The sequence below is a fragment of the Lepus europaeus genome, chromosome 2 (genome assembly GCF_033115175.1).
Source record: "Lepus europaeus isolate LE1 chromosome 2, mLepTim1.pri, whole genome shotgun sequence".
NCBI lineage: Eukaryota > Metazoa > Chordata > Mammalia > Lagomorpha > Leporidae > Lepus > Lepus europaeus.
Window position 1 is genome coordinate 124,040,207 of NC_084828.1, and position 12,292 is coordinate 124,052,498.

Here is a 12,292-nt window from a genome sequence, read left to right on the forward strand (position 1 = left end):
GGATGTAAGTACACAGTGACTTCTGTTGCTGACTTAACAATTTGACACTCCTGTTCATGGCGTCAGTAATCTCCCTCTCATGAGTTGCCAGGGCTATGGAAGCCTTTAGAGTTCGCTGACTTTGATCTTATTCCGATAGGGTCATAGTCAAAGTGGAAGTTCTCTCCTCCCTTCAGAGAAAGGTACCTCCTTCTTTGATGGCCCTGTTCTTTCCACTGGGATCTCACTCACAGAGATCTTTCATTTAGGTCTTCTTCTTTTTTTCTTTTCCATGGTATCTTGGCTTTCCATGCCTACAATACTCTCATGGGCTCTCATGTGTTGTAATGTGCAGTGATGCTATAACTAGTACTGAAACAGTATTTTTACACTTTGTGTTTCTGTGTGGGTACAAACTGATGAGATCTTTACTAATTATATACTGAATCGATCTTCTGTATATAAAGATAATTGGAAATAAAAAAAAAACCTGGTGTTAAATTGGAAATGGCATAGAAAATTAATTTTTTTAAAAAAATATTATGTAGGATCTCTGTCTTTAATGTGCTCTACACTCTTATTTAATGCTATAAGTAGTACTCCAACAGTATTTTTTTTTCACTTTGTGTTGCTATATGGGGGCAAACTGTTGAAATCGTTACCTAATATATACTAAACTGATCTTCTGTATATAAAGAGAATTGAAAATGAATCATGATGTGATTGGAAGGGGAGAGGGAGCGGGAAAGGGGAGGGTTGTGGGTGGGAGGGAAGTTTTGGGAGGGGGAAGCCATTGTAACCCATAAGCTGTACTTTGGAAATTTATATTCATTAAATAAAAGTTTAATTAAAAAAATGTATTTCTTAATTGCTATACAACATTGGATTTTATCTTTAGGTATTATAAATCCTCCAAAGATTCTATAAAAGCAGAATTATCAGGGCCCATGTTGTGGCATAGCAATTAAGCCACTACCTGCAATGACAGTATCCCATTTGAGTGCTGGATGGAGTCCTAGTTGCTCCACTTTGGATCCAGCTCCCTGCTAGTGCTCCTGGGAAGGCCATGGAACATGATCGAAGTACTTGGGCCCCTCCAACCTACATGGGAAACTTGTATGGAGTTCCAGGCTCCTGGCTTCAGCCTGGCCCAGCCCTGGCTATTGTGGTCATTTGTGAAGTAAACAGGTAGATGGGAAATCTCTCTCTTTCTCCCCTTCTCTCTCTGTAACTCTTTCAAATAAATACATATTTAAAGAAAAACAAAAAAAAAGGCAGACAATATTATTTATGTTGGGAATTTCTAAATTAAGGAGATATACTAATACAATTTGAGAAGTTCCTCTATTACTTTTCATGTCACTGGACTATCAATTAGGGGATCAAATAGAAAAGTACACTGTTATAAGGAAAATGTGTTTTCATTCTAAATGTCACTGCAAAATAAGAACAAGAACAAGGTGTTAAAAGGCCATGTATTGGGGCTAGAGCTGTAGCATAGTGGGCTAAGCATCCACCTATGGTGCTGGCATCATATATGGGCGCCAGTTTGAGTCCCATCTGCTCCTTTTCCAATCCCGCACTCTGTAATCAGCTGGGAAAGCAGTGGAAGACAGATCAAGTGCTTGGGCCCCTGCTCCTGTGTGAGACCTGGAAGAAGCTCCTGGCACGTGGTCATTTGGGGAGTGCACCATGGGACGGAAGACCTTTCTCTCTGTCTCTATATATAATTCTACCTCTCAAACAAATAAATAAAATTTTTTAAGAAAAAGGACATGGTATTTGACCAATTTAAATTTTATTAGCAAGACTACTCAACTGAGATAATTTTTTTAAAAAAGTAAAGTTGTTTCTATTTTTCTCAATCATACTAAACAGAAATCATATTACTGTTTGATTATAATATTAGTAATTAAATGCATCTTTTCATTCTTTATAAATTTCAGTTCTTTCAAGATAATCTTACCTGAAGACTTGCAATTGTCTGTGTTTAATATTTAATTCATGTTGCATATGACTCAATTCTTTCTGTATTCTCTGGAATTCATTTTGTTGACTTTTTAACTGCATTCTTGCATCCTGAATTCTAAAAACATAAAGAAACAGTATCCATTAAAAGATTAAATCTTTCCTTCATGGGGATTAGTTTTAAATTACAAGAAATAAGTAATTTAAATAAAAATAAGAAAACTATGCATCTTTATATATATATGCTATATAAATGTATAAAACAAAGAAGGAAAGACACATAGAAGAGTCATTATCTCTGGAGGTAAGAATGGAAGTTATAGGCAGGGGAAAAGGTATTTGAATATTGAAGAGAGACAGAAGGTTTACTTTATATTCTTTTTTTACTGTTCAAATTTTTACAGTTAGCATGCAAAAATGAATTAATTAAAATATAACTAAACAAATATTAATTTAATTTTCATTAAAGACAGGGACACAGTTTAAAATGTCAAGTATCACTGAAAGGGTTATAAGAAAAACATAGTAAGAAAAATACATTTTTGGGGGCTGGTACTGTGGTGTGGTGGGTTAAACTGCCTGCCATCTGCAGCACTGGCATCCCACATGGGCACCGGTTTGAATCCTGGCTGCTCCACTTCCGATTGAGCTGCCTGATAATGCACCTGAGAAAGCAGCAGAGTATGGCCCAAGTTCATGGGCCCCTGCGCCCACGTGGGAGACCTGCAAGAAGCTCCTGGTTCCTGGCTTCAAATTAGACCAGCTCTGGCATTGTGGCCATTTGGTGAGTGAACCAGTGGATGGAAGATCTCTCTCTTTCTCTGTCTCTCCCTCTCTCTATAACTCTGCCTTTCAAATAAATAAAAATAAATATATTTTTTAAAAAGAAAAATACATTTTCTTGTTTCATCTAGTATTTAGCTTTATATTAGGAAATAACAAGTTTACCCTGCTATATCTTAACATTTCATTATAGATATTATCTAGAATACCATATAATCTAGAATATATATATATTAATACATACACACCCATGTTGCATATATAGCTCATCCTTTTAAGGTCAATCATCTGGAAATACCACTGAATAGTTCTGTTGACTTTAGATACATGGCTACACCTAGCTGCAAGGGATGTTGGGAGGTGTAGTCCTTTAACTGGAGAAAGTGGACACCATACAAATTCATAGTTCTGTTACTAATTCAGAAGGGGAAATGAATGGTGAAGTGGTCAGTCAGTAAGACTTGACCCTTCTACACATATACTACCCAACATACATAAACTCACCTTTCCTTTCTATTTCTTATCTTCCCTATATGGTTGAATCAACACTTTTCGTTAAACTACTTTCAGTATTTACATTATTCTTCACTGGTGAACCACATGTTATGCCATAATTATATTTATTTTCTGAAACAACTTTTATGGTCCTTAGAATAAAAAACTCTCTTTTGTTGATTTCTGTGTACCTATCACTGATTCTCCTTTCGAACTTTAACAGAAGCAAAATTCTCCTCTCAATACCTTCACACACATCCGATAATCTTTCCATATTATTTCTTTCCCAGGAAGTAACCTTCCAAGAGTTGCCCACTCCTTTGCTCTAGTCTAGGTATGCTTTGGTTTGGCTAAAGCTGTCATTCTGGGACTTTGCTTCTCTGTCATTTCATGAATTGTCCCCATCTCTCTTTTATGCCAGCTCTCCTAGTTCCTGGTTCTTCCTTCCTGGTTTACTTTACTGAGTAGAACAAACCCTTAAGATTTGTGTATATGTGAGGGAAATTTGACATTCAAAATGCCTTTGTTCTATCTCAGAATGGACAGTTTGACTGATACAGAATCGTAGATGAAACAAAAATTTAGCAGAAAATTATGGTACTGTTCCAGGGTTTCCTAATTTCCACTGATGCTGATGAAAGGTAAGGTCTCCCATCTCCCTCCCACTTCAGAAATCCTTCTGAAAGAATTTTTTTCTCTTTTTCCTTGGGATTCTTAAATTTGATGACACAGTGTCATCACATTAGTCTCTGTCATGCTCTGTGCTGGGCACTTGGTAAGGACCAGCTTTAGAAACTGATGTTCTTTACTTTTAGTAATTTTCCACTAGGTTGAACTTCTTCTTCTCCATTTTCCCCTTTTTGGGAACAATTTTCTATTATTTTGGATACAAGACCTCTCAGACAGACATTATAATTTTCTTACACTTTTTCTACCATTTTACCACTTATTACTTTTTGTTCTACTTTCACTAGGACTCAGTCACTGTCATATGGGATGCAGCACCAAAAGAGTAAAAGGTCAAGACACCCAGAAAAACAATGACCACGAACTCTTGCATACCCAAAAACATACCTTCAAAAATATAAAGAAAATTATTCAAAAATCCAATGAGAAGGGGCCAGTGCATGGCCTCACAGTTTAGACAGCAACTGGGATGCCCATAATCAATATCATGGTGACTAGATCCCAGCTTCCTGCTAATGTGAATCCTGAAAGGAAGCAGGTGATGGTTCAAGTAGTTAGGTCTCTGCCACCCACATACAACACTAGGTTGAATTCCTGATTCCTGGCTTCAGCCTGGCCCAGTCCTGTCTGTTGTGGGCATTTAGGGAGGAAAGAATGAATGGGAGCTTTCTCTGCCTATCTGTCTGTCCCTTTTTGTCTCTGCATCTGTCAAATAAATAAACTGAAAGGCAGAGAGACAGAAACAGCCTTGAGAGCTAAAGTCAAACTGAGATCTTCCATTTGTTGGTTCACTCCGAAATGACTGTAATAGCCAGGGCTGGGCCAGGCCATAGCTGGGAGCCCAAAACTCAGTCCAAATCCCCCACAGGGTGGTGGGGACCAAACTACTTGAATCATCACCTGCTGTCTCCCAAGGTGCACATTAGCAGGACGCTGGATAGGAAGTGGCATTGTGATGTGAATCTAGGCATGCTGACAGGGGACACAGTGTCAGGTGGCATCTTAATTGCTATGCCAAATGTCTAGCCCTAAATAAAATTGTTTTAACTACAATGAAAATAAATTAATAATCATAATGAGTATGCAAGAGTTCATGATCATCCTTTTCTACACAAAAATTGAAAAGGTTACAGAAATATGACAAAATAGGTAAAACTATTGAGAATTTAATAACACAACTAACTTTGTGTTATTGATATTTTGACATAATTGGGAACAAATGTATTAATCATGGTATAATCACAAAAAAACCAATGTAACTGCCCACAATTGAAAACAAAAACATTACTCATGCACATTTATTTTCAACAATAATGACATGAAAAATGAAAGAAGTAAAAAAATCTATATATGGAAATTTAAAATTATCCAATAATTGCTGGAATAAAGAGAAAAAAATGAAACTTATGAATTATTTAGAAATAATGGAAACACTATATATCAAAGTACTCAGAGGAAAATTATAGCTTTAAATGCATTTATTAAAAAACAATGAATTAGGGGCCGGTGCTGTGGCACAGCGGGTTAAAGCCCTGGCCTGAAGCACTGGCATCCCATATGGGTGCTGGTTCTAGTCCCAGCTGCTCTTCCTCGAATCCAGCTCTCTGCTATGGCCTAGGAAAGCAGTAGAAGACGACCCAAGCACTTGGGCCCCTGCACCCACGTGGGAGACCTGGAAGAAGCTCTTGGCTCCTGGCTTCAGATAGGCGCAGCTCCGGCCGCTGTGGCCATCTGGGGAGTGAACCAGCAGATGGAAGACCTCTCTCTGTCTCTACCTCTCTCTGTAACTCTTTCAAATAAATATTTTTAAAAATGAATTAATACTTTGAATATCATATCTAAGGCAAAGAGATACAAAAGATAAATGTTCAGCAGCAAGGTTGTCCCAGCAGCAGTGAAGAAACCTAATGTCCAGATCTTGGTTTCTAAATGCCATCCTCCAATAAAAGAAATCAGAGCATCTTAACCGGTTGGTTCCAGGACTGAGGCGGGGAAAATTCAAGATAAGTCGAGGACATTTCATGGTGCCAAAAAGTAAGGAATAGCTCAACAGAGGAGGGCAGCAAGTTGGAAAGGCAAAGATATGACCTGGGAACCAGAAGCATTTCTAAATGCTCAAAACTGGAACAACTGAACAACAAAATAAGTGTTAAGTATTAGATTACAATCTACAATATTATAGCACTGGATATTGTAACACACAAAATAAAAATGAATAATTTCATTTTTATTTTTTGATTTATGATTTTGATATAAGTAACTGAATAAATAAATGAGAGGGAAGAGACATCTATAAATTCCAGTTAATAAATAAATGTAGAAGGAATGAAACGAAAAATTATTATCATTAGAAAGCATGGTACTAACTAATGTGGACAAACTCTACTGACAGTTGCTTATAAAACAAGTGAAAGTTTCAGAAAAAATAACCATGTCTCAAAGTATCTACTTGAAGTATCTCAGACATTTACTAATTACAAAGAGGAAAATAATAATTTCAGAGTGCAGAAACCTAGGAAATACTAACTTTGTCAAATGATGACGGTTAACATCATCAATAAAAGAAATATTGACATAGTCATATACACTCTGATATGATGCACTGAGAAGGGTGTAACACTTCTATAGTAGCTTTGCCAAAAATGAAGTCAACATAATTATATGTAAACATCAGACAAACTCAAATTTAGGAATGGTCTATAAAATAACTGACCAACGATCTTCAAAAGTGTCAAGGTCGGGGCCAGCGCTGTGGTGCAGCAGGTTAATGCCCTGACCTGAAGCACTGGGATCCCATATGGGCGCTGGTTTGAGACCCGGCTGCTCCTCTTCCAATCCAGCTTTCTGCTATGGCTTGGGAAAGCAGTAGAAGATGGCCCAAGTCATTGGGCCCCTGCACCTGCATTAGAGACCCGGAAGAAGCTCCTGGCTCCTGTCTTCAGATCGGCGCAGCTCCAGCCATTGCAGCCAACTGGGGAGTGAACCAGTGGATGGAAGACATCTCTCTCTCTCCGCCTCTCTCTGTGTAACTCTGACTTTCAAATAAATAAATCTTTAAAAAAAAAAAAAACCCTTAAGGTCATGAAAGACACGTAAAGACTGAGGAACTATCACAGATCTAAGACTAAGAAGCCATGAACTCTAAATGCAATGTGGGATTCCAGACTGAATTCCTGAACAGAGAAAAAGATATCAGTAGAAAAAAAAATCATACAAAGTCTGTAGGTTACTTAACTCTTTTGCAACAATGACATTTTTCTTAGATTTTATAATTGTAGCATAGTTATATACAAGGTGCTAACATTGGGGAGGAGGAATATCAGGGAACTATACTCTTTTTCAACTTTCTGTAAACCTAAAATTATTTCAAAATGAAAAGTTTAGGTGCCAGCATTGTGGTATATCAAATGAAGCTGCTGCTCAAGATACCCACATTCCATATGGGAGTGCCTCTTGGTTTAAGTCCCAGCTCCTCTGCTTCCCATACAGTTTCCTCATAATGCACCTTGTGAGATGAATGATGAGTCAAGTACTCAGATGCTTGCTACCCATGCAGGAAACCTGGATGGAGTCTATGGCTCCTGGCTTTGGCCTGGCCCAGCCATAGACACTGTGGGCTTTTGGGGAGTGAACCAGTGGATGGAAGTCTCTCTCTCTCTCTCCCTCCCTCCCTCCCTCCTCTCTCTTTCTCTCCCTCTCTCCCCACCCCTTCCTGTCTCTCCCTCTCTTTGTCAGTTTGCCATTCAAATAAATAAATAAATCTTTTAAAAGTTCAGGAGCCAGCACTGTGGAATAGCAGGTTAAGCTGCTGCTGCCTGTGATCCTAGCATCTCATATGGGCACTGGTTTGAGTCAGGGCTGCTCCACATCTGATCCAGCTCCCTGCTGATGCACCTGGGAAAGCAGCGGAGGATGGCCCAAATGCTTGGGCCCCTGTACCCACTTGGGAGACCTGGAAGAAGCTCCTGGCTTCAGCCTGGCCCAGACCCGGCCATTGCAGCCACTGAGGAGTGAATCAGCGAATGAAGACCTCTCTTTCTTTCTCTACTCTCTCTCTCTCCCTGTCTCTGTCTCTCTAACTCTGCCTTTCAAATTAATAAAATAAATCTTTAAAAAAGTTCACAAAAGAATGACTTGTATATAAACAATGAGTAGGTGTACATGTCAAATGTCTCTGTAATATAAATTATGGTATGAAAGAGTAGACATCTTTTAAATTTTGGAGCTTATATAATAATGGTCTTAATGGCAAAAATAAAGTAAACAACCATCATGGTAATATACTCCAATATACAATTCAATATATCAACAGGTAAATTGCCTATGGTCATACAGAATACTGTGCAAAATATTTCTTAAGGAATTGAAATAGATTTCTATGTCCTGGAAAGGAAAAAATGCCAATATGTATCACCAAAGAAAAAGAAAAAAGCAAGCTGGACTTAGGGTAACATGACATGAAACCAAGTATTTTTATCATAGTTCTATATGCACACATATATACTTCAGAAAAAGAATGAAAATAACCTTTCACTATCATTACAGTAGGGTTAACTTTAGGAAGAGAACCAGGATTTGGAAGGTTGATCACAAGATTTTAGTTTTGCTGCAATATTTAAATTATTTACAATGAAAGTATAGTTATATGTTGCTTGAAAATCTAAAATCAGAATTTTTTTTAAAAATGAGCAAGTTTCATTATAAGTATTTAAATATATCTAAGGTTTATTAATAGAAAAAATCTGGAAATATTAGAAAGGAATTTAAGTTTATTACTGAGTGGAATATAAGCTTAATATGTTGCTGAATGAAAATATTTATTAAATATTCCTTAATAAAATATTAATATTCCTTAATAAAAGCCCACTCCAACTCTTAAGATTTCCACAGAAAACAATTCTTTTTTTACACAAATTTTGCTTTTAATAATTTTTTGAAACATTCACATTAAAACATTTCAAGGTCACTGGGTTTTTTAAAAAATTTCCCAAATGAATTTTACAAGCAAATATAAAGTATCTCAAGCCCTCTGATTATAGTCCCTGAGGAATTTGGTCATGTTAATTCACAATGCTTTGGCTATGCTAAGTCTACTTATTTCACATCAAACTGATAAACACAAATATATATATATATAAACTTTATGAAATAAACAGTTCACAAAATATTACAATACAGTATGTGCTGTGCAAGCACACAGTTTTCTCTAGCATTCATAATTCTGCACAGAATTTGGACGCTGTGTTGATGTAAGGACATGATGTTGTCTAGTCAGAGAGTGTTCCTGAAAATAGTGGGCATTAACAGCATGTTCTAGTGGAGACAGTCCTGTACTGAGAGCTAGATGACTTGTATTTAACTCTCTTGCCAACAAATCCATGAGAACAAGCACATTTATTGCCCTTATCTATTTCCCAGTTTTTCTTAGTCAATTTGATGAAAACAGATCATGTGAGAAACACTGAGACATAAAACAAATAAGAGAAAGGTATTACAGTTCCTTGTTAATTATTTTTATCTGGATTATCTATTAATGTTATTCATAAGGAAAATGTCTCAAAAATACTTTAAAACTCTCTTTTAACTTTCCTCCTTTCTATAATCAAACACTTTAGAAAACACACAAGAAAGCCAGTCTCAGTATTGAAGATTTTACCACCTGTAACCTATACACTTTTTTGTCAAGCTCTTGGTTCTAAAGACTCATTTATTTTTATTCTTTCTCTCAAACTATTTTGCAGCAATCAAAGATGACAGGTGGAAAGTTCAGGATCTGAAGAAATGAAGTGGAGGGATTTTTCAGGATTACATTCTATCAAGGTCTGGCAGACAAAGGCATCCGAATATCAAGGGGAAAATTAGGACTTCAACAAAGAGATCAATCATAACAAGGCAGTACTTCAGAAGTTCTTGGGAAACGAATTTCAGAAATTGACATACAACTGCCAATTATGAGAAGTGGTTTCTGTAATGCTCCTTTGGAAATAACCACTACCTAAATGCATTCATAAAATTAAATTACCTTTCAAGAAAGAATGGAATACTTCTAAGGGGGTTGGGTAGTCTAAGTATTATAGATAGATGAATCACTTAGGATTCAACAAAACTAAAAAGAATTCTTATTTCAAAGAGAAGTCATAAGCACTTTGTGAAACCACAGAGACAGAAACCAAGCCAATTTACCTATTATCAGGAGCTATTCAACTTCAAAATGTCAACAGATGAAAGCACAGGATCAGAAATGCCACTAACATACAAACATACAGAACAGCAGTAATATTTAAAACAAAATTATTTATATAAATTCTTAATTTCCTAGAGCGAAATTCTACTACTTTTATTTAGAAAACTAATATGATACCCATTCATACCTTCTTACAAAATTCTGTCTTATTCACTGAAATATCTTTTTGTTAAGATAGCTTGAATTTTATATCAGACTGTCATTATTCTGTACATTATCATTGTACATAAAGTACCCAGAATGGTAAGAAAAGGATACTTTGCATGGGGTGAACCAATTTTGCTTTTTAAACTAACCTAATTTAATTAATCTCATTTGAATTGTATTCAGTTTTTGAACACACCCTTATTCTCCTCTGATCTCTTTAACAGGCAGGCAGTGTATTAAAACAATAGATTTTTCTTTGAATACTTATGATACTCATAAGCTTTACTAATATAGAAACTAAAAATCTAAATCCTGACAATAAAAACCAAACACATAATTTCTTTTTTATTTATTTATTTATTTTTTTGACAGGCAGAGTGGATAGTGTGAGAGAGAGAGAGAGAGAGAGAGAGAGAGAGAGAGAGAGAGAGAGAAAGGTCTTCCCTTGTGCCGTTGGTTCACCCTCCAATGGCCACTGTGGCCGGCACATTGTGCTGATCCGAAGAAAGGAGCCAGGCGCTTCTCCCAGTCTCCCATGCAGGTGCAGGGCCCAAGGACTTGGGCCATCCTCCACTGCCTTCCCGGGCCATAGCAGAGAGCTGGCCTGGAAGAGGGGCAACCGGGATAGAATCCGGCGCCCCAACCGGGACTAGAACCTGGTGTGCCGGTGCTGCAAGGCAGAGGATTAGTCTGTTAAGCCACGGCGCCGGCCCCAAACACATAATTTCATATTGTAGGGCTGACATATAATTTCACAAAATGGAGGCAAAATGTTTTCCTATATTTTTCTTAAAGTTAATGGGATGAAAGACCATTTGGAAAAAAATTAAAATTTCCATCATTTTCAAGTGTTCTTAATAAAATCAGTTTATACAGAGCATTGTCTTAAGTGCTATCATCATTTTGAAATACAGTAGCCTCTCTATATCTACAGATTCCACATTTGTACATTCAAAATGACAATAAGTAGGCAAATAAGAAAGAAGAAATATCCTGAGTAAAGACCAAAAAATAATTATTAAAAGTCAAATAAATGGATATTAAAACAATATTTTAATCTAAAAAGTTAACAAAGAATTTTAGAACATAAATATACCCTATACTGACAATTTACAATGAAATAGCATTCTCCTATATTATTTGTTGCAGCACAAATTTTTATAGTTTGTTTTTGTAATACATTTTGAAACTATACATCAAGAAGCTTAAAAATGTACATATTCTTTTTTTAAAAAAAGATTTAATTATTTATTTGAAAGAGTTACAGAAAGAAGGGGAAAGACAGAGAAAGAACAAGATCTTCCATCTACAGGTTCACTATCCAGATGGACATAATGTCCAGGTTTCCCATGTGGGTTCAGGGTTCCAAGCACCTTGAACCATCTTAGGCTGCTTTTCCCAGGCCATTAGCAGGGAGCCAGATCAGAAGTAGAGCAGCCTAGACATGAACTAGTGCCCACAGGAGATGTAGGCATTGCAGTCGGCAGCTTTACCTACTATGCTACAATGCTGTCCCCCAAAACGTTCATATTCTTGGACCCATGAATTCCATTGCTGGGTCTCTAGGGAGACAGATTTACATACAGAAACCTTTTCTGTGTGCTTTGGCTTCGATTTTTTTTTAAAGGTTTATTTATTTATTTTATAGTCTTTTATAAATATTTTATTATTACAAGTTAAAAATAATCAAGATTTAGTTAAGAGACAAATACGTACCTAAATAGCAAAGAGACTGTCCTGAAGAGTATGTAGGTTGTATTAAAATTGGGCTTCTAGGGACTATTGCTGTTGTGTAGCAAGTAAAGCTGCCACCTGCAGTGCCAGCAACCCATATGGGCAGGTGCTGGTTTGAGTCTTGGCTGCTCCATAGTCTTATATACTGTTCAGGACAGTCTCTTGCTACTTAGGTACATATTTGTCTCTTAAATAAATCTTGTTTATCTTTAACCTGCAATAGTAAAATGTTTATAAAAGACTATAGAAATTTAA

General features: G+C 36.6%; 1 protein-coding gene across 1 annotated transcript in view; it reads right to left on the reverse strand.

Moving 5' to 3' along the window:
* LEKR1 (leucine, glutamate and lysine rich 1) overlaps positions 1-12,292 on the reverse strand; it is a 215,314-nt gene that overhangs the window by 144,928 nt on the left and 58,094 nt on the right. Inside the window, exon 4 of the mRNA XM_062178384.1 lies at positions 1,946-2,065. Coding sequence (XP_062034368.1) covers positions 1,946-2,065 — 120 coding nt within the window. The remainder of the gene's footprint in view (positions 1-1,945; positions 2,066-12,292) is intronic.